Source organism: Salvelinus sp. IW2-2015, linkage group LG32 (genome assembly GCF_002910315.2).
Source record: "Salvelinus sp. IW2-2015 linkage group LG32, ASM291031v2, whole genome shotgun sequence".
Classification (NCBI taxonomy): Eukaryota; Metazoa; Chordata; class Actinopteri; order Salmoniformes; family Salmonidae; genus Salvelinus; species Salvelinus sp. IW2-2015.
This window is the reverse complement of record NC_036871.1, coordinates 37,175,140-37,202,839: the sequence shown is the minus strand read 5'-3', so window position 1 is coordinate 37,202,839 and position 27,700 is coordinate 37,175,140. Positions and strand designations below refer to the sequence as shown.

Genomic DNA, 27,700 nt, shown 5'->3' with positions numbered 1-27,700 from the left:
ATCCCATTTCTTATCTCCTACTCTTATAATGACAGTGGGCACAGTGCCCTCTGGCCTATTACAGTGACCACCTGTTAATGAATGCCTATCATGTCTAATTCCTGCTGATCATAATAAGAATAGTGTTTTTCGCTAACAAGTCTACATTTCAAAGCTCACCTCTAGTCTTGGAGGAATACAACAAGCACATAATATTTTTTTATCAAGCTTGTAACATAGTCCCACTCTCATTGAAATGTTACCTGGTCCATTTTCCCTCAGATATTTCCCTTAAAAATAACCAACTCTTCTCTGCCAGACTCCGTCTGCAGTAGGACCCAGGGGCCACCGAGGCGCCGACTCCACAGGGCTCACGAGCTCGTGTGTAAGGGATTGGCACAGCCAATTTGTTTCAGTGTGTGGAGAGCCTGAGTGAGGTGCGTGCATAGTGGACCTATAACTTGTGAAGATGTGCATGACTTAGACAGTTCGTTTTCAACACCAGACAACTGAACTTTCATTATCAACCACGACGGACATAATACCGTATACAGATCCTGTGCGTACTTTATACGACTTTGGTTGGACTGCAAGGCGTCGACAGGAGAATTGACCTTTCTTTCGCACATGCACAGCGACGCATGGGTGGAATGCTTCTAACGAATAAGGAGTTTATTTCTTTACTTCGTCTTTGGATAGCGTTGGGACAGTAGAGCGCGGTTGCAGCTCCCCTTTTCCCGCGGAACTCTACCTGGATGGAAACCATGTCACCACAGCAACAGAACGAGCTGAGCCGCAGGACGTCACTCACCGGCGAGTCCAAGACCAGCACGCAACATGAACACAAGAGGGTAAATTAACGTCATAGGCCAAATCATGTGTTTTTACGCACTCATTCCCGATTCATGTGTGTGTGATTTGCTATGTGTTTCAAAACAGTGAAAATACTTTTTTGGTCAAGTAGCTTATTGCAATTGTGTTGTGTTGCGCGCTCTGTGCCCCGTAGCGCACAGGCTCACACGGGGATTGTCGGTGCTATGTTCGGACTCACGGTGTTCGCAGGAGGAGGGAGTAAATCGCCGTTAAACCGAACCCTCCGGTTGTAGATACAAATCAGAATATCTATAGACAGATCCAGGAATTAGGCATATACAACTCAGTTATTTGCTGAAAACAGCACTACTTGTTGCATATCCATGCGTATATGTGAATTGGTGACATTTCAAAAGCGTTTCAATYCTSTGAAACCGTAGATCTTATGCAGTATATCAAATATGACACCTTCGTTTGAAACTTTAGGCCTTTATCATATAGCCAACTGTAGGTTATWATAGGCCAATGWTCAACAGTTGGAATGTATAGATTCCCCCTCCGCAGTCTTCTGAATCAGTAGTTGTGGTGTTTGTGTAAAAGCTATGGTGTTCTGTAYCCGGYTATTTCAGTCTCTGGCACCACTATAGTGTCTGGCTGCGTGGGGACTGGCAGCCTTTTGCAATAGGCTTTACCCACTGCTCTGCTTTGTGTGGAAATAGCAGCTATAAGCAAGCCTGCCATTAATACCCTGACTGCTTCAGTAATTGATCGTTTTAATAACTATTTCATTTATCTGTCCAGTCACAAGATCTACAGTGCATTCAGAAAGTATTCAGACCCCTTGACTTTTTCCACATTTTATTACATTACAGCCTTATTCTAAAATGTATTCAATAGTTTTTTCCCCTCATCAATTCTACAAACAATACCCGATAATGACAAAGCAAAAAAAGGGTTTTATAAATGTTTGCAAATGTATAGAAAATTAGACAGACATTTTACGTAAGTATTCAGACCCTTGACTCAGTACTTTGTTGAAGCACCTTTGGCAGCGATTACAGCCTCAAGTCTTCTTGGGTATGACACTGCAAGCTCGGCACACCTGTATTTGGGGAGTTTCTCGCCGTCCGTCTCTGGAGATCCTCTCAAGCTCTGTCAGGTTGGACGGGGAGCGTCGCTGCACAGATATTTTCAGGTCTCTCCAGAGATGTTAGATTGGGTTCAAGTCCAGGCTCTGGCTGGGCCACTCAAGGACATTCAGAGACTTGTCCCGAAGCCACCCCTGCGTTGTCTTGGCTGTGTGCTTAGGGTCGTGGTCCTGTTGGCTGTTGGAAGGTGAACCTTCGCCCCAGTCTGAGGTCCTGAGCGCTCTGGAGCAGGTTTTCATCAAAGATCTCTCTGTACTTTGCTCTGTTCATCTTTCCCTCGGTCCTAACTAGTCTCCCAGTCCCTGCCGCTGAAAAACATCCCCACAGCATGATGCTGCCACCCTTACGGTAGGGATGGTGCCAGGTTTCCCCCAGATGTGACGCTTGGCATTCAGGCCAAAGAATCTTGTTTCTCATGGCCTGAGAGTCTTTAGGTGCCTTTTGGCAAACTCCAAGCGGGCTGTCATGTGCCTTTTACTGAGGAGTGGCATCCGTCTGGCCACTCTACCATAAAGGCCTGATTGGCGGAGTGCTGCAGAGGTAGTTGTCCATCTGGAAGGTTCTCCCATCTTCACAGAGGAMCTCTGGAGCTCTGTCAGAGTGACCATCAGGTTTTTGGTCACCTCCCTGACCAAGGTCCTTCTCCCCCGATTGCTCAGTTTGGCCGGGTGGCCAGCTCTAGTTTGGTGGTTCCAAACTTCTTCCATTTAAGAATGATGGAGGCCACTGTGGTCTTGGGGACCTTCAAAGCTGCAGAAATGTTTTGGTACCCTTCCCCAGATCTGTGCCTCGACACAATCCTGTCTCGGAGCTCTACGGACAATTCCTTCAACCTCATGGCTTGGTTTTTGCTCTGACATTCTCTGTCAACTGTGGGACCTTATATAGACAGGTGTGTGCCTTTCCAAATCATGTCCAATCAATTTAATTTACCACAGTTGGACTCTATTCAAGTTGTAGAAACATCTTAAGGATGATCAATGGAAACAGAATGCATCTGAGCTCAATTTCCCTGATGGGTTTAACATAAATAATTGGTCCGTTGAGGAAACATGAGTAAAGTCATGACACAAATGATTATCTGTACAGTCCAGAATAACATGTTATTTAGCTGTTTACTTTGAGATAGAACAGGCAATGCTTTACATTGTTGCCCATGTGCCATGTATTAACTTAATAACCAACTACTCTGGTAACCAGGGTTGGGGAGTAACAGATTACATGTAATCCGTTACATGTAAGGGATTACAAAAAAACGGTAACTGTAAATCCGTTACCAGCAAAAATATTGTAATCAGATTAGACACTTTTGATAAACTAGATGATTACTTTTACATTCAGAAAGGATGTTGGCAAAACAATTCTTTGACTCTTCTCTTTTTTTAATCAATGACACTCGAATCGGCATTGAAAAAAGGCGCAAATGTAAGTTTGTTCCACCTGAGCGAGTCTGACCACAAGTCAGAGACCACTATGATGACACACCGCATGTGTTTGATGAATCATGGGAAAAGAGCAGGAATAGGCTTTTGTAGGCCACAGTCAAATCTATGTCTTCCAATGGTACAACTGTTGTCGGCATCCAAAGATTATCCAACTTGAATAAACGCTTGGAGGTAAGGATGACAGCAGTGGTGTAGTCTACGGTGATACGGATATGCCTTATTATTGATATCTACATAGCGCATTGATGTGAATCACACTGATGCTCTCTCATTTTAACTATCTGCGCCTTACGGATTGTGGATGGCTGTTCACAAATCTAAATGTGTATTTGAACCCAATAATGGTTGAATTCAAGAAGTTTAAGATGCCTATCAATCATTGTTTTTGAAACCAGTGGACTGCCAGTGAAAAATGTGCTCTTGCAACAGCTGCACCGTGCGGATCCCAGCCTATGGAGTAAAATTGGGGCTTTTATTGCTCTGTCTAATTCATGCTGATAAAAATAAAATAAAAATCCATAGGCCTAATTGACACCTGCTCAAACGTGAACACTTTTTGATAGACTTAACGGGGAAATCTGTAGTTGCTACATCCATTTTTGTACTTATATTTACATTTATATAATTTAATCGTATTATTTATTATTATATGTAGTAGAAAGCGATGGGTTAGAAGAAGCCTACATAACCAACCCATAAAGTAAAATGTAACATCCATATATGGCCAGCTATGTAAACTTTAACATTGATTTATCCTGCAATAGATGTCGTTCAATTGGTAACATACATTTTTGTCTTCTTCTAATGCCTCTTAAGGGGAAAGTAATCTAAAAGTAACTGAATGTAATCAGATTGCGTTACTGAGTTTGGGTAATCCAAAAGTTACGTTACTGATTACAATTTTGGACAGGTAACTAGTAACTAACAGATTACATTTAGAAAGTAACCTACCCAACCCTGCTGGTAACATGTTGTAATGCAATTAATCAGCTGTACATTGGTGACCTCAGATGAGGTATGACTGACCCCACAGTTGTACACAGGGTTACCTGTAGATTTCAGAGAGGGATAACATCTGATTTTCCTATTTACATATTCACTATATTTTTTACCTTAAAATAAGATCATCCACCCTCCAATCCAATTTGAACTCCCAATCCAATTAATGAACAACATTTATTGTCCCTCAAAAGGAAAGTCTCTCCAGAGCTCCCTACAGTCTACACCTACAGTACATTACAGGAGACATCCCTCACTGAGAAAGAACCCCAGTCCTCTRCTGTCAGACGGGACACCTCYGCCCTGTTATATAATTGAAACCTCCATTGTTAAATTCACTTCCCTCAAACTGTCTGCTTGGAGGCCATGCTAGCGGTGACTGCTGACACCAAAGTCGATGGRGAGTTATCGCACACATCTTGTGTAAACGTTATCWCTTTACCMCAYACTTGTGCAATGTTMWGGCTGCACCACAGTACGCTTTTTAACCGTTKTTTTATCAGGATATGCTGTATGTGTCTGTCCAGCCAGCCAGCTGCTGCTGTGTACMGTAAATAAGGTAAAACCCATTAGAGAACATTAGTCAGAGTTGAAGACATATTTGGGCTGTTGGATCAGAGTCTCTGCTGTGTCTGGCGTGTCCGTACAGCTCTCTATGTTTCCCTCTATCTCCACCCCTATCATACCCCTCTCTCTGTTTCCCTCTATCTCCACCCCTATCATACCCCTCTCTCTGTTTCTCTCCATCTCCACCCCTATCATACCCCTCTCTCTGTTTCCCTCCATCTCCACCCCTATCCATACCCCCCTCTCTGTTTCCCTCCATCTCCACCCCTATCATATCCCCTCTCTTGTTTCCCTCCATCTCCACCCCTATCATACCCCTCTCTCTGTTTCCCTCATCCCCACCCCTATCATACCCCTCTCCTGTTTCCCTCCATCTCCACCCCTATCATACCCCTCTCTCTGTTTCCCTCCATCTCCACCCCTATCATACCCCTCTCTCTGTTTCCCTCCATCTCCACCCCTATCATACCCCTCTCTCTGTTTCCCTCCATCTCCACCCCTATCATACCCCTCTCTCTGTTTCCCTCCATCTCCACCCCTATCATACCCCTCTCTCTGTTTTCCTCCATCTCACCCCTATCATACCCCTCTCTCTGTTTCCCTCCATCTCCACCCCTATCATACCCCTCTCTCTGTTTCCCTCCATCTCCACCCCTATCATACCCCTCTCTCTGTTTCCCTCCATCTCCACCCCTATCTACCCCTCTCTCTGTTTTCCTCCATCTCTACCCCTCTCTCTGTTTTCCTCCATCTCTACCCGCTCTCTTTTTCCTCCATTCCACCCCTATCATACCCCTCTCTTTCTCCTCCACAGAGGATGAAGTCTCTGAGCCATCGTCGACAGTCCGCTCCCTCTCTGGTCATCAACAAAGCCCTGACCAGATCCAGAACTTTCTCCAGGTACGTTGGGGGACCAGGACATTTCACATAAACTACGTGTAAAGGTCAAATCCTAGCTCAACAAAAATTACACAACTCAACTTTTCCTGCAAATCTCCCATCAATATCACACTCGGAGCTTGAGTTAAGTGGGTTTTCCAGTTAGGATTAAGCTCTCAAGGTAGAGCTCAAGTCAACAGTTCCATTCTATTTGTAAGGTTCTCTCTTGGCTAGGGAAGTGGCCATGGGTTGTGATGATCATAGACCAGAGAGGTCAAGGGTCACACTGGCTGAACATGAGGAGACAGTTTGTGCGGGCGAGTGTGCGTATGTACATGCGTACCCTGGTCAAACAGAAGGAGACAGCAGTGCACTCTTAGGAAAAAAGGGTTGTTAGGCTCTCCCCATAGAAGAACCCTTTTTGGTTCTACCTGGAGATCAGTCTTATCAGTCTGAGTTAGCTGTCTGAAGGGACTGACCCAAACAGGGACACAGACCAGACATCCCCCTCCCAGCCTGGATGTGTGTCAGGGTCATTACTGCCTAGACGACCCCTGGGACTCTGAGCTGTGATTGAGAGGAGTGGAAGAGGCTGAACCAAGTTTTAATTGAGTGAGAGTTCAGCCTACCTTCCAAATACTCGGAGGGGTGATCTCATAATCTGCACCACATTACAGACGCTTAACAGGAAGGAGCGGAACGACTTCATTACTAAGAGAGGAACAGAGTTTTTCCATCAGTTTGTGTGTGTGTGTTCACATGCTATATGTCAAGGCAGTTGGGAAATGAATGGTTCACATTGATCTCCAGTTGTTGTTATATATATATATATATATATACACACACACACACACTCGTAGTACTAGAGTGGTTCTCCTCTCAGGCATCGCTAATCCTCTCAGATAGCTAATCCATCCCAATCAGGATCTGGGATCTATTAATATCCCTGGCTTTGACCCTCTGTCCAGGGCAGTGAATAACCATATTAAAGAGATACTGGAGGTGTGTTCATCCGCCCTGGTGACTACTAGCCTAACTGACCCCTTTCACAGCAGGGTCACATTCCATTTAATTCAACACTTCAAACACAACCACATACCCCATAATGTTGATTCCCTGAACTGAAGTTCGTGCATACATTTTTTACCTTTTGTTAAGATTGTTTCGGTTGTATAATTTGGTCAGGAAAGAATATATTTATTCTGGAAAACTGTGTTTAGATTGGATGTATACCTGATATTTTCTCCCCAGAGAGAGCTTCCTGGTTCCTGTGTGTCCAGAGACGTGCCCATTGGTCCAGTCGTTCCTGTGTCCTGATAGGGCGTTCCTCCTGCACGGCCACGTCACGCTGAAGACAGGGCTGCAGACGCAGGACAGAGACCTCTTCCTCTTCACCGACATCCTCATCATCGCCAAGTCCAAGTAAGAGCAAGAGAGGGAGGAGGAAGGTGGGAGATAGAGGGGGGAGGATGACAGAAGGGCAGTGAATGAACATGAAAGTGAGTGTGTCTCTGACATCTGTTGCTTGTCATCCTCAGGTCTCCCACACACTTCAAGGTGAAGGCCCAGGTGTGTGTGGGTGAGATGTGGACAGCCCAGTGTATGGAGGACGTATGTGAGGGCAGCACCAACCCAGAGAGGAGCTTCGTCATGGGCTGGCCTACCTGCAACTGTGTGGTCACCTTCAGGTACACAACAGACATTCTGGGTCTGCACTCTGCACTGCATATTTCTGAGCAGTGAAGCATTGCTTATATATACACAGCAGGGGAGGCTGGTGGGAGGAGCTATTGGAGGACGGGCTCATTGAGATGGCTGGAATGGAATTAATGGAACTGAGTCAAGCATGTTGTTTCCATATGCTTGACGTGTTTGATACCGTTCCATTTATTCCATTCCAGCCATCACAATGAGTCTGTCCTCCAATAGCGCCTCCTATCAGACTCCTCCGATATACATTATGACCTTTTATAGGTTGTATATATTTCAACCTGGGACATTTTTACAGGTGGTTCTATAAGTTGCTGTAGAAAGTGTTTAGGTTGCACGTGCTGCTGTTGTTCTGACGTTTATGGTTTATCTTTACCAGCTCTGAGGTCCAGAAGGAGAGATGGCTCTACCCGCTCAAAAGGTGAGCAACAGATAAGCCATCATGGTTTCTTCTACTGCAAACGTATGTTGATGTGTGTCCAGTATGTGTTCTGCCTGTGGGCTGGATCCTAACTTTCCTGTTTTTCCAGTCGAATAAAAGAGGAGAAGGAAAAGGATGATCCTAAAACCATTCCGCTGAAGGTGTTTGGGAAAGGCATCGGGAGTTGTGCTCAGGCCGTCAGTAAGACCTTGGGTGTCAGTAACTCTGATTCAACCAATGAGGTTGTCCGACTCGCTCTMCAACAGTTTGGTGTCACGGTGTGTATAGAATCGAGCAATACTGTTTGTTTTTTTGTCTTGTGTTGTTGTTTATCTTGACTAATGTAGTTTTTCGAGTGTTTTTGTTTATCTTGGATCTTAGAATATCTTTGTCTGTGTTCCATAGAGCTGTGTGAAGGACTACCAGCTGTGGGTAAGCTCCAAGAGGGACAACGCCCCTTACCCTCTCATTGGTGAGATTCTAACTAAGGTCTTGTCTACTGGTTGATTCCCTGGTGTGTTAGTTGAATTAGGTGTTGAGTCAGGTGTGTTAGTGCTAGCCTGGAATTAAATCCTACTGGAACCCCTGATCTCTGACCTTTACGCCCTAACCKTCTCCCAGGTCATGAGTTCCCTTTCAGTATCCAGATGAGTCATATGCGGGAGCCTCTGTCCCAGCCGGGCCGCAGGGACACAGTTCCACCTCCAGACAGACAGAGGGCGATGCACCGCGACCAGGTACAGGTGGACAAACAGTGCCAGTTCATCCTAAAGACCCGATGCAGCTCCACAACAACGCCTGTGATTGGTGAGGACTGAGGAGGCGCTTAATGTACTAATACTAGTCTATAAAAGGTTTATTAATGGTCTATTACTGGTCTGTTACTGATGGTCCAGGATTGGCTTSTTTTTGCTGTCACGCTTTCTCTTGTTATTTTATTGCTTCCCTTTCTCTCCTCTCTCTGTGTTGCACTGCAAATGATTTGATCTCTCTGTTGTGACCACGTCCTGTCTGACCTGACATCTCTCTCCAGTAGACCCAGCTCAGAAGCCCTTCAAGCGAAGGCGTTCTCTCATCAACTGGGCTTTCTGGAAAGGCTCCAATCCTAACCTCCACAGTTCCTCTACAAACCTCTCCTCTCCTGCCCCCGGCTACCTGTTTGGCCAATCGCTGAGCACCATCTGTTGGGACAACTCCCTGCCCAAGCCCGTCATGGTGAGGCGATGATGTCACAGTGACGTCCGAATGACATCATCACAGTGATTTGAGGAAGTCYGTTGAAAATGTATCAATCTCATCTGCAACCTCTGTCTCTCTCTGTCTCTCTCACTCTCTCTCTAGGACATGCTGGTGTTTCTGTACAACGAGGGTCCGTTCACGCGGGGGATATTCCGACGGTCAGCGGGGGCGAGGGCGTGTCGTGAACTCAGGGACAGACTGGACTCTGGGGCTCAGGATGTCCCGCTGACACGGGAGCACGTCTTCATCATCGCTGCTGTGTTTAAGGTACACTCTCTAAAACTCGCTAGACAACTCTGAAGTCTGTGGCGGCAGAATTACATCAATTATACCAATGATGTGTTATGTAGGCCTTATGGCAGACGGAGGGTTCAAGTGAAGTGYAACCAAATGTACTTTCATCACCTGAGGAAAAACCGGTTTAACCTTTTTTGTGCTTAGTAAATCTGGTCACCTTGTAGGAGCATGGCAGATGAAGCTGTAAAGAAACATGCGGCTGTCACATTGATGCAGTAGTGTTGAGGTTGGGCAAAAAAAAATCTAAAATAACCGCCTTAAACTATATAACTGATCAATGCACCATCATACCAGGTCATTTAATGCTTTAAAATGGCTGCAGAAGTGCAATTTCTTACCGATCTCTAGAGCTTCCGTCCTGTGAAATGACATCAACACATACAGGGGTAGTTGCTGGCTAGCTACAGCGGCTACATTTAGCTAACGAACTAGCTACGTCAGTCGCGGCGAGCATGACCAGAATGACACGTCGATGAACCACCAAAGGCACACTCCCTCTTCTGTTTGAAAATTGAGAAAGAGGCGGAGTTGGACCGTTTTTCGTGCCCAAAATCCACCTTTAAGCCTTGTGAATGACTAATGTCAGGGAAGGACATTGTAACACTTGGCAAGCAAGGACATTACACCTGTGCCCTTGTGGTGTGTTGTTGTCGTCAATCCAATTATCGACTCGTATCTCTATGGGTGACACATCCGAGCCCGTAGCAATGCAGCACAGGCTGTGCCAAAAACAATAGCTAAATAGAGATAAGGTTGTCAAATTTAATCTGTAGCTTATAATCTGTTCATCTGGTAGGGATCTACTGAATGAGTCTGAAGACATTAACAGTTACATCTAAAAGTCTATGACAACAAATGAAGGTGTCCACCTAAAACTTCACCTCAAAATGAACTTCAATGACATTTTACTGTCGTATATTTTTTCCACTATAAATTGTGTCAGTCTAGTGACTCTGGTCTCTGTCTCGACATTCAGGACTTCCTGCGGAACATTCCGGGCAGTCTGCTGTGTTCCGATCTCTATGAACAGTGGATGGATGTGATGGAGGAAGCAGAATCGGAGGAGGCGGAGGAGGAGGAGAAGGCACAGGATATAACGAGGTAGACGGACACTTTCCATCCTCACCTGTATCAGCAGTAGCCTACTCGCCCAGTAATAGGCTGAGTAATGAACCAGGTGACTTCGTTCTGAAAGGGAAACTCCTCTATAGGGTTTTAAGAGTGCCAGGATCCACTGCTTCCATCAGCTCAGTGTTCTAATCACAGAGAGTTTTATCTCAATTGTTCACAAAGCTTTTCAGCTAGCTCCTCTAAACAGGCAGAGCCCGGGGTTAGGGAACTGAAGAGAAGGACTGGACAGCGTCAGCACGACTATAGGCCACTTTAAAGTAGGAAAATATCGGGCAAACTGAATATTCCTCCTGGGCATTCAACTATTTGTTATCGATTCGTTCCACCCAGTCACAAGGGAGCCGCGTGAGTGTGAGAGAGAGAGAGAAAGAGTGTGTGAACTGTTCTGTTATCATTCATTTCTGTGCCGGAAAGCAGAGTCCATGTTCAGATGGAGGTAGAGGTAGCCCTTTAAGACAGATCTAGGATCAGATTACCACGTTACTTGAGTTGAATCCTAATCAAACCATCAGGCTAATGAGAAACATCTGACCACGTATCAGTCATTAGGGGCAGCTTGTGCCTACACAAATCAAATCAAGTTGTATTATTTGTATTTTTGTTCTATTTTAAATTTGTGTGACTGTCGTTGTCTATCAGTGTTTTGTTACTAGTCATGTGTTGTGTTTTTTGTAGTCACAGGAAGAGTAGCTGCTGCTTCTACAAAAGCTAATAGGGATCCAAATAAACAAACCAGRYTCTGGAGTTTTTCCTGTCAGGGAAAACTCAASACCCTGTTCATACTGTAAATAATACACATTTTGATAACCAATAWTAACCTTTGACCCATCWGTGACCCTCCTTCTCTGCAGGCTGATTGGTCTACTGCCCAAWYWGAACGCCCTMRTGCTACGCCACGTGGTTGCCGTGCTGCACGGTATCCAGGAAAACGCCCATGACAACCAGATGAACGCCTTCAACCTGTCTGTGTGCATTGCTCCCAGCATGCTCTGGGCRCCYGGRCCCAGCAGCCCCGAGGTGGAGGGGGAGGGCGCCAAGAAGGTGAGGGGACGACTGGAGSGGTAATGCACATAAGCACTTTCCCTTGACCCCTAACCTTTATCTAGGCTAGGCTCCACTRAAGCCTTTATCCTGTAACCTAGTGAATGGTCACTCAAACACTGGAAAACCACAGTAGAGTAACAGTTAACATGTAGCTGGGAACTCAACAGTAATGAGATGGTAGCTGGAAACATAATGGGCTCGCTAGGAAATATGCAACACATTTCCTTCAGCCTGCAGGGTCAGCACTGTTCTCACACTCGTCTTGTGATGCACACACACACACACACTCTACCCCTGCCCTCACAATGGGTGTTGTTTTTTCTCTAATAGTGTAGCAGTTAATTCTAATTCTATGGCTAACAGAGTTGTCTGACGGCTCTGCTAACATAGCAAAAATGTATTATGCAACAAAGTCTTAGGTTACAAGTAAGTTAATGTGTTCCATAGCCAGTTCAATAGCCCCTAGAAGCTTATCTTGCGTGCTGAGACTGAAAATACAGACAGAGCAACATCAATGTAACCATCAGAGCCATTTTGGTGCTGCATTTGTGTCAGTTCATCACCATATCAACAGAATGTCCAACCCACTCGGAATGGATTGTTCTTTCTCTGAGAAGGTTATCTGGTAAATTCTCATCACTCACGTCACTCCTGCGTTCCTGTTTCATACAGTTAGAAAGCTGTGAAGCCCATTGTCCTACGAATAGACTCACTTCTCTATCTTGGAGACTGATTTCTCATGAGAAAAACACAATGTGTATTAAATGCTAGTTATTTGTTTAACTCAAGGCCTAATAAAAAGATACATAGAGCTCAGTAACTGTAGTAGTTCCTCCAGGTTAAAGACCTGTCCCCTGTCCTGTCCCTAGGTGTGTGACCTGGTGAGGTATATGATAGAACACTGCCAGGAGGTCCTGGGAGAGGATGTCACCTCTGTGTTTGGAGGTCTACCCCGGAAACGTGCCGAATCGGGTATCTCACACACACCCACACACTAACATCTCTGTTTATGCAAAGATTCCCCTGCTCAAAAGCACACGCCTTCTAATTTTCTCCTCTTCCTCTCTGTCCACCTCTATCTCTCTCTTTCTCATTCTCTCCACAGACGTGTCTTCCTTCCACCTGACCGACTCGTCTTATGACAGCCTGGAGAACATGCTGAATGATGACAGCAGTGAGTCTCCATGCCTCCACACCTCACGGCGGCGCTGGAGAGCCAAGCCCCTGCAGGGCAGCCTGGACTCGGTCCTCACCCTGAGTGACTGCGACCTGGAGCAGCCCGACCTGGACACAGACCCCGACACCACAGACCCCCAATCTGGCAACCACCACCACCGTGATACYATCACACAACCTGGKTCTGGCAACCTRCTCCAGCCCTCAACCCCAGCCCGYGGCAGGACCAGGAAACTCAGCCCAGCTGCGCCCCCCTCCTCCTGTCCCAGCCCCCCAGCTCCTCGGAGYGGGGGGAGGAGGTGCTCAGAGCCGGCCATAGGGTACTCTGTGGCCAGCTTCATGGCGCGACTGGCAGGGAACGCAGACAGGCTGGGRAGCATCGATGACCTGGCTGGAGGTGGGGAGATGTTTCACAGCTTACGGAAGGATGGACAGACACACGGACCCACACACACAGGGGASTGGAATGGCAGTAAGGGTGTGTGTGAGGGTTCGGGGTCACAAGGTGCACAGACGCGACGCCGGGATGCGAGCTACTCCAGTCTCTCTTCGCCGCCCACCTCCCCCACCCCCACACTTCGCCGCCCACCTCCCCCACCCCCACACGCTCCTCAGTGGACTCCCTGGACAGCCTCCTCTCCCACTCCAGCATCCAGTCCGCTGCATTCTGGCAACCCAGGGTGGGACCCAACGCTGCAAGATTGACTCCCTCCCCTGGTCCTCCTGTCCCTCTAACCCCCATATCTTCCCCTACTTTAACCCATAGTCTACCCATCCCAGCTCCAGGCCAGGGGCCCAGTCTCAATATCTCCCCGCCGAAGGAGATCCCTTCCTGGGGTACGCTGAAGGGCTGCAGGGGGCTCCATCCCAACACCTGGTTGAAGAGAGGCCGCAGACTGTCGCTGTCGCAGCAGGAGGATGAGGGAAGTGTGGTGAGTTCCATTACATGTGGTTGTTGTTTATTAGTACTGTTCATTCATGGAAGGTCTCTCTCTCACACAGACTCATAATTTCTCTCTCTTTCTCTCTCTGTAGGTGGGTTCCACTAACAAGACTCTCCCCACTAGCAAGTCATGTCAGGATAAAGGAGGGCTGAAACAGTCATCTGAGGACCCCCCCAAGTCCAGCCTGGCCAGCTGCCCCCCAAAGGCAGGAGGGTTGCAGAATCGCGGCAGGCTGACCAAGGACCGAAGATCCGGTCAAGGCTCGGTGAGCCCACCATCATCGCGCCAGAGGTCCCTGGAGCATTTCCACTCCTGCCGCTCTCCCTGCTACCAACCAACAGACAGACCCCTCACTGTCAAAGAGCTGAGAGAGATACACAGCCGGGCCTGCGCAGCGAGCAACACAGGATATGACGTCACAAACCAGGGCAGCCGTACCCCTCCCCAACATGTGTTCTTTGGGCAGGGTGGACCCAGCTTGTCCCTAGCCAGGCAGAAGTCCCACTCCCTATTCCCAGGCATGGAGGGTCTCTCCGGGGGCAGGTGTTCCCAGCGCCGGAGCTCCGAGCCTGGGGCAGCACATCTAGGTGAAGCCCTGGTTCTGAATAAGGCCTCACATCCGGAGAGGCTTCACAGAGAGGCCAAACTGGGTCAGAGGTCAAAGTCAGTGGACGGGTCCCAAGACCTGGGGTTGAAGGTGTCTGACACGGACCAAAGCGGGGCTCTGAAGTTTTGCCTGTCTCCCTCTGCCACCAAGGCTGTGAGGGACTATTTCTCGTCTCACACGCGCAGCAATCCCCATAGTGGTCAGCAGGTGGCGCTAGCCCTGATTCAGGGGCAGAGGGAGCGGCTCAGGAGGTGTAGTGATCCCATGCTGGAGCCTGACTTTGACCAACTGCTCTTTGCTGAAGAGTCCTACGTGTGAGACCATCACTGGTTGTGAACAGTCACATGAAATGCTTCTACATACAGCTGTGAATGTACAGGTAGAGTCATTTAGGACCATAACAGAACCAAAACATAGGTCTTATGAGAATCACAGATTTAACAACCTTCTGCTTATTGTGGACAAACATTCCTATACTTACAATGCACTTTGCTTTTCAGAATCAATTGGTAATAAGACTCTTATATATTATTATGGATTCTACTAAAAGAGCTCACTGAAGTGAATGTATCATGTAGGTATTAGGACTAGCGAGGGAAGAGTAGATTCAGATTATGTAATGTGTTGTTTTAGATCGCAGAAGTGGACAAATGTACTTTAGGGATCAGGCTATTTGGTTGGATTACATGTGAGATTATTCACAGGGACCCTTGCAGTGAACTGCCTATGATCAGTATAAGATTACTAAAACGTTTACTTTTAAACAAAAATTCCTTACTAAACCGTGTCATATTTAGACAGTGTATGCGATGCTGTGATTTTGCATTGACAGTATTTTGTAAATAACAAAGACGATCTTGACTGCCAATGAATAAATGTTGATAACGACAAAGCAAAGTGCTTTAAGCTTACAGCTGTAGTGTTTCCTCAAAATATTTCTCAAACTCTGTATTTCAATATGTACTGTTTATGTGGCAGGATGTCTGAGAGATGTTGTGCTCCATTCACTCTGTATTGCTGAAGCGTTACTGATTCTGCGATAGAAATGTAAAGGTCGTTTCCCGATTGAGCTGACATACAGTATGCAGCGTTTACCGTGAATGCAGTCTCCGCAAAAGCGGGAACGTTGCCTTTAAATTTCAATCACGCTGAAAAGCTGAACTTCCACGATGCGGATTGAATAGAGCCCTATGTTTGTATAGATGTGTCTGAGAAGTATACATGAATTATATAATCTGTACGGTAAATTTACAGTATATGCAGTATGATTGTTCGCTAATTTTCTACATTTGAAGGTATTCATTTCATACTAATTGCTGCCAATTGTGTTATGTGCATTTTCACATAGCTTTCTACACCATAAATTGTGCTTTGTTCTCTTTGTATTTGTGCCCATAGGATGCTTTATAATGTTTAAAGTGTACACGCTGTGCTGTATTGAGATTGTACAAGCTGGCAGATACCGCCGCTGCTTTAATAAACTGGCTACTACACTRGTTTGATGTGTAACGCATAAGATAATCAGATCATCAAATAAAACAAACCACCTTGGCTAGTAAGACTAATGGTGCCGTTGTTTCGTTTTCTTTGAAATGTTCAGTCCAGTAGCACCTGGGAAAATGTCTTTGGAAGTTTGTATTCAACTCAATTACACCCAAACCCCACTGAACTCAAGTTCAGCCAATCACCCACTGTCACCTCAATCAGCAGGGCTGGTGCACCCTGGGGACTCCAGAATGCCAGTTTGATGCCAAGCTGTTCTGAATGACTGATGTAAGAACTTATCTAATTAATTCTGCCATGTTGCCAACCAATTAGCCTAGCGCAGTAACTTCAAACATAGATCCAGCTAATAATATCTACAAAATGTAGATCAGGGTGACTGTCATAAGAGGAAAWCTACTGATGCACAACCACATTTCTAAATGGCACCTTGTATATTCTACTATTATAACTCTCAACAGTAAATTGAGCCCCTGACTTGAGTCCCCACCCAAAATGAAATAATATACATTTGTCTACAAAAGGCAAATGCAAAAGGCAAAAGGCTGCCAATTTCCCAACCCGGATGTAGATTGTATGTCGTTCCTGTTTGGAAAGAGATTAGCAGGCATACCAAATCAACAGATTCTGGTTCTATTTGAAAACAGACTCTTCCCAAAGTAAAGTTTAAAAAATATATATAAATGCAACATGTAAAGTGTTGGTCCCATGTTTCATGAACTGAAATAAAAGATCCCAGACATTTTCAAATACGTACAAAAATGTAATTTCTCAAGACGTGTTTACATCTCTGTTAGTGAGCATTTCACCTTTGCCAAGATAATCCATCCACCTGCCAGGTGTAGCATATCAAGAGGCTGATTAAACAGCATGATCATTACACAGGTGTACCTTGTGTTGGGGACAATAAAAGGCCACTCTAAAAAGTGGTTTTGTCACACGCCACAGAAGTCTCAAGTTTGAGGGAGCATGCAATTGGCATGCTGACTGCAGGAAGGTCCACCAGAGCATATAATATTCATTTCTCTACCTTAAGCTGCCTCCAACGTCGTTTTAGAGAATTTGGCAGAACATCCAACCGGCCTCACAACCGTAGACCATGTGTATGGCGTCATGTGGGCGAACGGTTTGCTGATGTCAACGTTGTGAACAGAGTGCCCCATGGTGGCAGTGGGGTTATGGTATGGGCAGGCATAAGCTACAGACAAACACAATTGCATTTTAATCGATGGCAATTTGAATGCACAGAAATACCGTAATGAGATCCAGAGGCCCATTTCTTTTAAAGTATCTGTGACCAACAGATGCATATCTGTATTCCCAGTCATGTGAAATCCATAGATTAGGGCCTAATTTATTTAAATTGACAGATTTCCTCATATTAAATTTAACTCAGTAAAATGTTTGAAATTGTCACATGTTGCATTTATATTGTTTCAGTATACATTAAGAGTGAAGCATATGAAGGACTGAAGTAATGCCCCTTCCTGCTGTGTCATTTTCTCATTAAGAACATGTTGGAGGATCCATTTTCTATGGTTGTGCAATACATAATGTTAGTATAATAGTATATTTCCTTGAGGGTGGTTTCTCTTCAGCACCAACAACAGGACATGGGACAGACAGAGAGAAATCAGACTAATTAGAAATAGTCTATTTTAATACAGCATTTCTCTGACTATACACAGATGAGTGCTATTTACAATCATGTGTAATATGAAATTAATATTTGGTTACACGAGTGGTAGGACAACACTAAAGACAGTAAGGGTACACAACTTGATAAAACAAAGGCTAGGGTGGCCATAGAAATGACAAGATAAGGCATCCTAACCAGTCTTGCATCTGGCCATATTAATGGGTGTCATTCTGAAGTCTGGATGGGTGACTTTACAATCCTGTTTCAACTGGTATTTACTCAGAAACTACATGGTGACAAGCTGCACTTCTTGGTACTTATTTTAAAGAATTCAATACAATTGGTAACGTGTATTGGTAATTGGTAATAGCACAAAAAACAACTATTTGAATGTGTTATGTCTAAGTACTCACCAGGGAGGTAGTGGACTATGAAAGTGATCATAACCCCTTACATTCACTGGAGAACATCTACACAGAATAAAAATATAAATGCAACATGTAAAATATTGGTCCCATGTTTCATAAGCTGAAAATAAAAGATCACAGAAATGTTCCATATGCACAAAAAGCTTATTTCTCTCAAATTGTGTGCATATATTTGTTTACATCCCTGTTAGTGAGCATTTCTCCTTTGCCAAGATAATCTATCCACCTGACAGGTGTGGCATATCAAGAAGCTGATTAAACAGCATGATCATTACACAGGTGCACCTTGTGCTGGGGACAATAAAAGGTCACTCTAAAATGTGCAGTTTCGTCACAACACAATGTCACAGATGTCTCAATTTTGAAGGAGCTTGCAATTGGCAGGCTGACTGCAGGAAGGTCCATCAGAGCTGTTGCCAGATAATAGAATGTTCATCTCTCTAACATAAGCTGCCTCCAACGTAGTATTCGAGAATTGGGCAGAATGTCCAAACGGCCTCACAACCGCAGACCATGTGTATGGCGTCGTGTGGTCGAGCGGTTTGCTGATGTCAACGTTGTGAACAGAGTGGCCCATGGTGGCAGTGGGGTTATGGTATGGGCAGGCATAAGCTACAGACAACAAAAACAATTGCATTTTATCGATGGCAATTTGAATGCACAGAAACACCGTGATGAGATCCCGAGGCCCATTGTGAGGCCCATTTCTATTAAAATATCTATAACTAACAGATGCAAATCTGTATTCCCAGTCATGTGAAATCCATAGATTAGGGCCTAATTTATTTATTTCAATTGACAGATTTCCTCATATCAACTGTAACTCAGTAAAATCTTTGAGATAGTTGCATTAATATTTCTGTTCAGTATATACTACTTCACAACGGTTAGGGAGGGGGGGGGGGGGGGGGGCTGATTGTAGACTTCCATCTAAACTTTCTTCTATTCTCCAGAACCTGCTTGGCACAGAGGAATTATTTGCCAACTTTCCCCATTGTTCCCTGTATAAAGTGAATGTAAAACTGTGATGGGGACTCATTCAAATGTTAATATCTCATAATCTCTATAAATACAGTGTCTTCCATTTCAACATTTATACCAGCATACCACTTAGAATTGGGCATTATTTGGTCATGCTAGTGTTGAAATAAAGCGTTGATTTGGGCAAATTTCAGTACATCTATTACTCTGGTCTGGGGTTGCCATTATGAGGACCCGTCTCCACTCTGTCGGATGTCTGCCACACTCTCAGGCACCCTCGCTGTCATGCCTTCCAGGGACCTGGTCAGGCAGATCTGGCAACCCAGGCGGGACCTGGCAGAAAGAGAGGAAAAAAATAAAAAGAAGATTATGACAAACATATTTGAAAACGTCACAATGCTATGACCTAACCAAAATGGATCCACTTGAAATAATTGAAGTTGGWGAGTGAGGAGGTAATCTTATTCAAGATCTGTGTTCAGGGGGTAACGTTTTGGGACAACAGAAGTGAAGTGGGCTAGTGTCACAAGGGGTTCAGTCAACACTCAGCTAATATGATTAGTGAGGTCGTGACTGTCACCTTTCTCATCTTGCTCTGCCTAAACCAGCAACAGCAACACAGAACTCAAATCCCCTTCCGATTGGTTGGAAAGCAGGCTAGCAACAGTACAAGGCAAGCGTGTGCCACTGTGTGTTTATCCCTCTGTTCTTGTTCCTCACAATGATTACCTCCTAATCTCATTATAAAATCAACGCTGAACAGCATAACACTCTGGTTACACTGATGGCAGTGTGTGTGTGTGTGTGTGTGTGTGTGTCATTTCACTTGTGCGTCCAATCAATGGGCCTCCAATTCGTGTGTGTATGTCTCACGTGTCTGTGAGTCCATAGGCCAGGTCCAGCATATCCATCTCCTCGTCAGTAATGGGGCCCAGCTTATTATACACGTCTTCCTCAAAGATCAGGTGACAGGTAGAACAGGCCAGTGTCCCCTCACATGCACCTGACAGACAGACACAAAACACACAGAGAGACAGACAGAGAGATCAAAACATCCCACAGAGTGAGAGAGCAGGCGAAACCTACAATAAACAACCGTATTAATTCACTTAACCACATTAACGTAACCCAACTCACCGAACCCATCGAAATCGAGGTCCTGGTCGATAATGACATCTAGGAGAGAGTCTCCAGGAGAGCCTTTGACAGAGATCTTCTCTCCATCTCGATTGATGAAGTGGACCGTCACCTTATTGTCAGCTCTGCACAGGAACAGACACAAGGGTGCAATTACAGACAGTAGCTGTGGTCATGCTGGGGATTGGGAATACATTGGATTAACATAACACTTCACAGATGTTCAAGGACTTTGCATTGTATGTGGGAAATGGGTAACTCCCAGAGACTAGGTAACTCCCTCTCAGGACTTCGGTTGCGAATGTACAGGCTGTTTTTGAAGATGTATTGGTTTCGGGTTTCTGCACACAGATCCAATGGCTTTAGCGTTGACATCTATACCAGGAAGTGTTGAACAATATTTCTACAGTCGTTCCATACTCTACCGTGTGTAACTAGTCCCACAAGCAATCCAGCAATGTCCTAGTCCAACAACTYTTTAGAGATCCTGAACAAAGCCCTGGTTTGATGGCGCTTATCTGCCAGAATGATCAGTCAGTTGTACCTAGCTGTACAATGGTGACAGTTTGCAAATGAATTGGTTTGCACATGATTTTCAAATGATGAGATGCACATAAGGTTACAGGCAGTGTGTCATGGTTAATAAATTGATTAAATAGAACGGTGTGTTACTGAGGAAGTAGGTAGCTAGACAGATGGTTAACCTTTGCTCATCATTTTCAACCAGAAGMGGTTATTGAGTGACTGACTSWCTGACTTTTTCGTCACACTGCTGCWAGTTTGGAAGTTATGATTAAACACACAGTTCTAAGAAATMWTTGCTACCTAGTTGGTTCGAWCAAATACATCGAGTACTGACACAATGATTACGCAACAAGCCTTTCTGCTGAAGTTAGCCTTCAYMTATTGGCTTATTTGATGRGATACTAACAAGTTTGTTAACGTTAGCATTCTTCCTAACATGAACTAGTTAAGTTAGCCAATATGACTAGCTAGCAAMTAMCCTAACTAAGCGTGGATACCTTTATAGCTAGCAYGTTAAGTACSTTTGGGGAKATMATAMATGACACGATTCCTTACCTAAGAGGTTGTGRGTTGGTGCTAAAATCCCTTACACGAATACAGGCCATTCTCTGACCGGCCAATGATAAGTTCCCCGACGTTGTGTTTGTTGCTGAAATGAGTGCTTCTGTTCGTCGTAGAGAATTTTCTCGGAACGAAACATGAAATAGTCTTCTTGCCGATGTCATCAGAGCCATTGCTTGGAGATGACGTTCAAAATCTAGTTTAAACGGCGGGGAAGAGAGTACGATTTCTCCTTGTATGAGACCGCTATACAGTCCTGACAAAACAAGCTAACTTCATGCTAAAATGGCTATATCTAGCCCTTTGCGTAACCAGCAGGCACTGCTGCTCGGTCGGTGTCACGGTGATTACATAACATCTTAGCTAATGCTTTATGGAGGCCATACTGCTACACGATCACTTTGGAAATAAAACCTGAAATATATCTAATTTGTTTCAATTAATTAAGCTTAGCCTCTGGACTATTTCAAAGGCAAAGCGCAAGGTTTTACTTTTTTATTTAAAGATCTCAAAATAACTTCCTGGAAAAATTCTGACATGCACTCTCATGTGACCTTACGTGACCAATCACAAGAGTTTTCTTGGGGTCTTTTTCGGGGCAGTGAATAGTTTCTTGTATTCAAATGTATTATATCATGTATTCCATAATGTATCCAAATGTTAGCGCATGGTAAATGATGATTTTGAAAACTAGTTTTAAGTTGTCTACTGTGGTCTTGAAAAGTACTCTTATCCTCAAAATCTGTATATGAGCTGAAAGGGAAATTATTACTCAATACTCATTATGGGAAGAATTAACTACCACAAGTCTCCTTTTCCATTCATACATAAGATTCTATATGGTGTAGCGTGCCAGATATGTGTTATCATTTTAGTGGCTTACACAGGGCAGTTTAAATGGAATAAAGTCATTTGATCAAATGTTACTGATATTTAAAAAAAAACGAATTCAATCAATACTGCTCGTGCTGGTGTGGAGTGGGTAACAGGTGCGCTATCTCGCTTATTAGCTGGATGCCTTGCCATACCTGACAATGACTTCCAATCAAATCCCAAGTTAAAAAACATTGGGATATGGCGGCAATCCAAAATGTTTATAAAAAGGTGAAACGAGGTAGTCTTATTGACATTTTTTTATTTTTTAAAAATGGGATTGCTGCTGTTTCCCAATGTTCTTGAAATTGGGATTTCATTTGAACTGTTTGTGTTCATATCAGAGAGTATACGCCCCTTATCATCTTTATTGCTGCAGCTGAATACTTATTGACCAGTGAGTCTTTCCTTTCCTCAAATCACTTTCTGAGTCTCCAGACCTCCACCTGTTCACCATACAGGTAAGTGAAATACAACTACGCACACTCAATACACACAAACAAAGACACACAGACTGAGCATCTGCTAAATGGCATATAGACAGTATATATATATTATTTATAAAAGGATAACGTATTTGACACAGACACACATACACACAGTCAATGTAGGCTAGKTACTCACGTACTTAGAACCCAATGTTAAATAGACACTAAGGTTGAAACATGATCTAAGTGAAGGGAGAGGCTAAGGCACTGGTAAACTGGACAGGAACTGAGCAGAGGTACTTGGACTAAAAGGTAAGAGAGACAGTGAGACTTTTAGATTGAGAACAGTCACAGAGCACTAGCACAGCTGGATTCACCCTACAACCAACAGGTGAGATTACCTGTCTGAGWTAGGTAGATACAGTATATACATTTAGACACCATGTACATTTAGACACCATCAGTGTACCTATTCTCTCTCATCCATTTTTTCTCTTCTTTGCTACTTGTCTTGTTCACAGGATGTTGACGTTTACGTTGTTTTTTATTTTATTTAAATATATATATATATATATTTATTTTTTTAAGGGGTGGATCAGCTTAATATTGTGGAAAGAATGTTGCCTCCAATGTAATTGTCTGCATCATTTCCAATCCCCCACATTTTTTGGGTAAATATATACAGTGGGGAGAACAAGTATTTGATACACTGCCGATTTTGAAGGTTTTCCTACTTACAAAGCATGTAGAGGTCTGTAATTTTTTATCATAGGTACACTTCAACTGTGAGAGACGGAATCTAAAACAAAAATCCAGAAAATCACATTGTATGATTTTTAAATATTAATTTGCATTTTATTGCATGACATAAGTATTTGATCACCTACCACCCAGTAAGAATTCCGGCTCTCACAGACCTGTTAGTTTTTTCTTTAAGAAGCCCTCCTGTTCTCCACTCATTACCTGTATTAACTGCACCTGTTTGAACTCGTTACCTGTATAAAAGACACCTGTCCACACACTCAATCAAACAGATTCCAACCTCTCCACAATGGCCAAGACCAGAGAGCTGTGTAAGGACATCAGGGATAAAATTGTAGACCTGCACAAGGCTGGGATGGGCTACAGGACAATAGGCAAGCAGCTTGGTGAGAAGGAAACAACTGTTGGCGCAATTATTAGAAAAAAGGAAGAAGTTCAAGATGACGGTCAATCACCCTCGGTCTGGGGCTCCATGCAAGATTTCACCTCGTGGGGCATCAATGATCATGAGGAAGGTGAGGGATCAGCCCAGAACTACACGGCAGGACCTGGTCAATGACCTGAAGAGAGCTGGGACCACAGTCTCAAAGAAAACCATTAGTAACACACTACGCGCGTCATGGATTAAATCCTGCAGCGCACGCAAGGTCCCCCTGCTTAAGCCAGTGCATGTCCAGGCCTGTCTGAAGTTTGCCAATGACCATCTGGATGATCCAGAGGAGGAATGGGAGAAGGTCATGTGGTCTGATGAGACAAAAATAGAGCTTTTTGGTCTAACTCCACTCGCCGTGTTTGGAGGAAGAAGAAGTATGAGTACAACCCCAAGAACACCATCCCAACCGTGAAGCATGGAGGTGGAACATCATTCTTTGGGGATGCTTTTCTTGCAAAGGGGACAGGACGACTGCACCGTATTGAGGGGAGGATGGATGGGGCCATGTATCGCGAGATCTTGGCCAACAACTCCTTCCCTCAGTAAGAGCATTGAAGATGGTCGTGGCTGGGTCTTCCAGCATGACAACGACACGAAGCACACAGCCATGGCAACTAAGGAGTGCTCGCGTAAGAAGCATCTCAAGGTCCTGGAGTGGCCTAGCCAGTCTCCAGACCTGAACCAATAGAAATCTTTGGAGGAGCTGAAGTCCGTATTGCCCAGCGACAGCCCCGAAACCTGAAGGATCTGGAGAAGATCTGTAGGGAGGAGTGGGCCAAAATCCCTGCTGCAGTGTGTGCAACCTAGTCAAGAACTACAGGAAACGTAGATCTCTTGTAATTGCAAACAAAGGTTTCTGTACCAAATATTAAGTTCTGCTTTTTCTGATGTATCAAATACTTATGTCATGCAATAAAATGCAAATTAATTACTTAAAAATCATACAATGTGATTTTCTGGATTTTTGTTTTGATTCCGTCTCTCATAGTTGAAGTGTACTATGATAAAAATTACAGACCTCTACATGCTTTGTAAGTAGGAAAACCTGCAAAATCGGCAGTGTAATCAATACTTGTTCTCCCCACTGTATATCCATACACGCATGCATACATATACACATATATACATACACATACCTATATAGACATACTTTTTTAAAGAATATACCTTTATTATTATTCCCGCGCAAAACTACCACCGATCCCCAATTGGAGTAAACTAATAAACACTTCTGCTTTTACCTTCAATTTATACATCTTATACACATTTTACAGACACAGTCTACTTTACATAAGTTCTCTCTTGTTGTTCTTAGTCCTTCCTCTATTTCTGATGTCCATCCAGTTTGATTTCTATTTGTAACTGTGCTATTTTCACAAAAGTTCCGAACCTAATACATTTTACAGGTCCGTATGCTTTACATTGTTTATCTTGTTATTAGTCCCACCTTCAGCTCCATTCACCCTCCCATCATCTCTCAACATCATCCATTTCGGATTTCTATTTGCCATATATTTTTCAACTGTGCTGTGATGCTTCACAAAATATTGAACCTTCCTATTCTCATAGCTTCTACAGATTGTAAATTTTAAAATATACATTTTTGCTAAAATAAATATTATATTATTGATTGATTGACTATGGATTTTCAAATCACCCAGTATTGCCATCTGTAGCGTTAGTTCTAGGCAAATGTTGCAATTCTTCAGCCTTCCTGGATCTGTGACCAAAAACGAGAGCTACATATGGACAATACTAAATAAATGATCTAATGACTCTGCCTCCTCACAGCAGAATCTGCAGAGCTGGGAAGATTGTATCCCCTAATATGTAACATTGTATTAGTTGCAAGAATTTTGTATAGTATTTAAATAGAAAAATTCGAAGTTTTGAATCCGGCGTTGTTTTTGCGTATCAATTCATAAACCATGTGCCATGGAATGTGTACATCGAAAATCTCTTCCAACTATTTTTGCAATTTATATGACAAGCTGTCAGTTTTTTGGTCCTTAATGAAATTGGTATATGTTTTTATTAATCACATTTTCTTTAACCATTTATGTTCTTTAATACAGGGCCGACATACAAGTGTAACGGCAGCCTTCCTCCTCTTCATCTGAAGAGGAGGTGTAGCAGGGATCGGACTAAGACGCAGCGTAGTTCGTGTTCAACATGTTTAATAAAAGACGTAACGTGAACACTACACAAATACAAAATAACAAATGTGGCAAAACCGAAACAGTCCTATCTGGTGCAATGAACACAAAGACAGAAAGACAACACCCACAAACCCCAACACAAAACAAGCTACCTAAATATGGTTCCCAATCAGAGACAATGACGAACACCTGCCTCTGATTGAGAACCATATCAGGCATACATAGAAACGGACAAACTGACACACAACATAGAATGCCCACCCAGCTCACGTCCTGACCACACTAAAACAAGGAAAACACAAAAGAACTATGGTCAGAACGTGACAGTACCCCCCCCCCCCCCCACAAGGTGCGGACTTTGACCGCACAACCTAAACCTATAGGGGAGGGTCTGGGTGGCATCTGTGCGCGGTGGCGGCTCTGGCGCTGGACGTGGACCCCACTCCACCATTGTCTTTGTCCACCTCTTTTGCGTCCTTGAGTGGCGACCCTCGCCGCCGACCTTGGCCTAGGAACCCTTACAAAGGGCCCACTGGACTGAGGAGCGCCTCTGGACTGAGGGCGCCTCATGACTGAGGAAACTCCTCCGGACTGAGGGACAGCTCCAGACTGAGAGGTAGCTCATGACTGAGGGTAGCTCATGACTGAGGGGTAGCTCATGACTGAGGGGTAGCTCATGACTGAGGGGTGCTCATGACTGAGGGGTAGCTCATGACTGAGGGGTGCTCATGACTGAGGGGTAGCTCAGAACTGAGAGGTAGCTCCGGACTGAAGGGCAGCTCCGGACTAAGGGACAGCTCCGGACTGAATGGCAGCTCCAGACTGAAGGCAGCTCCAGACTAAAGGGCAGCTCATGACTGGAGGCAGCCCATGACTGCAGGGCAGCTCCTGACTGGCGGGCGGCTCTGGCGGCTCCTGACTGGGGGCGGCTCTGGCGGCTCCTGACTGGCGGGCGGCTCTGGCGGCTCCTGACTGGCGGGCGGCTCTGGGGCTCCTGACTGGCGGCGCGCTCTGGCGGCTCCTGACTGGCGGCGGCTCTGGCGGCTCCTGACTGGCGGACGGCTCTGGGCGGCTCCTGACTGGCGGGCGGTCTAGCGGCTCAGGACAGACGGCGGGCTCAGATGGCGCTGGACAGACGGACGGCTCAGATGGCGGCTGGCAGACCGGGCAGCTCAGACGAGCTGGGCAGACGGGCAGCTCAGACGGTGCTGGGCAGACGGGCAGCTCAGACGGCGCGGGGCAGACGGACAGCGCAGGCCTGCCTGAGGCGCACAGTAGGCCTGGTGCGTGGTGCCGGAACTGGTAGTAACCGGGCTAAGGACACGCACCTCAAGGCTAGTGCGGGGAGCAGCAACAGGGCGTACAGGTTTCTGGAGACGCACAGGAGGCTGGTGCGTGTTGCTGGAACTGGTGGTACCGGGCTGGAGAACGCACCACAGGGCGAGTGCGTGGAGGAGGAACAGGGCTCTGAGATGCACAGGGAGCCTGGTGCGTGGAGTAGGCACTGGTGGTACTGGGCTGGAGACCACGCACCACAGGGCGAGTGCGTGGAGGAGGAACAGGGCTCTGAAGACGCACAGGAAGCTGGTGCGTAGTGAGGCACTGGTGGTACTGGGCTGGTGCGAGGAGGTGGCACCGGATATACGGCCGTGAAGGCGTACTGGAGCTCTTGAGCACCGAGCCTGCCCAACCTTACCTGGTTGAATACTCCCCTTAGCCCGGCCAGTGCGGTGAGGTGGAATACCCGCACTGGGCTGGGCTGTGCTGGCGAACGGGGGACACCATGCGTAAGGCTGGTGCCATGTACACCGGCCCAAGGAGACGCACTGGAGACCAGATGCGTTGAGCCGGCTTCATGGCACTGTCTCAATG

At 45.2% G+C, this 27,700-nt stretch overlaps 2 protein-coding genes across 2 annotated transcripts; one reads left to right on the top strand and one right to left on the bottom strand.

The window, feature by feature from the left end:
- Positions 1–321: 321 nt before the first annotated feature.
- LOC111956458 (rho GTPase-activating protein 20) lies at positions 322–15,964 on the top strand. Its single transcript, XM_070436796.1, has 16 exons — positions 322–830; positions 5,766–5,851; positions 7,082–7,252; positions 7,369–7,518; positions 7,920–7,961; positions 8,071–8,239; positions 8,367–8,433; positions 8,583–8,768; positions 8,995–9,176; positions 9,303–9,467; positions 10,474–10,598; positions 11,480–11,669; positions 12,542–12,644; positions 12,778–13,428; positions 13,464–13,780; positions 13,884–15,964. The coding sequence occupies exons 1-16, from the start codon at positions 735–737 to the stop codon at positions 14,715–14,717; spliced, it is 3,534 nt and encodes a 1,177-aa protein (XP_070292897.1). The 5' UTR covers positions 322–734; the 3' UTR covers positions 14,718–15,964.
- Positions 15,965–17,544: 1,580 nt separating this feature from the next.
- LOC111957215 (adrenodoxin) lies at positions 17,545–21,693 on the bottom strand. The gene is made up of 4 exons (XM_023977987.2): positions 21,168–21,693; positions 20,088–20,212; positions 19,824–19,953; positions 17,545–19,283 (listed from the first exon to the last, which is right to left on the bottom strand). Exons 1-4 carry the CDS (start codon positions 21,344–21,346, stop codon positions 19,175–19,177), a joined length of 543 nt encoding a protein of 180 aa, XP_023833755.1. The 5' UTR covers positions 21,347–21,693; the 3' UTR covers positions 17,545–19,174.
- Between the last annotated feature and the right edge of the window lie 6,007 nt (positions 21,694–27,700).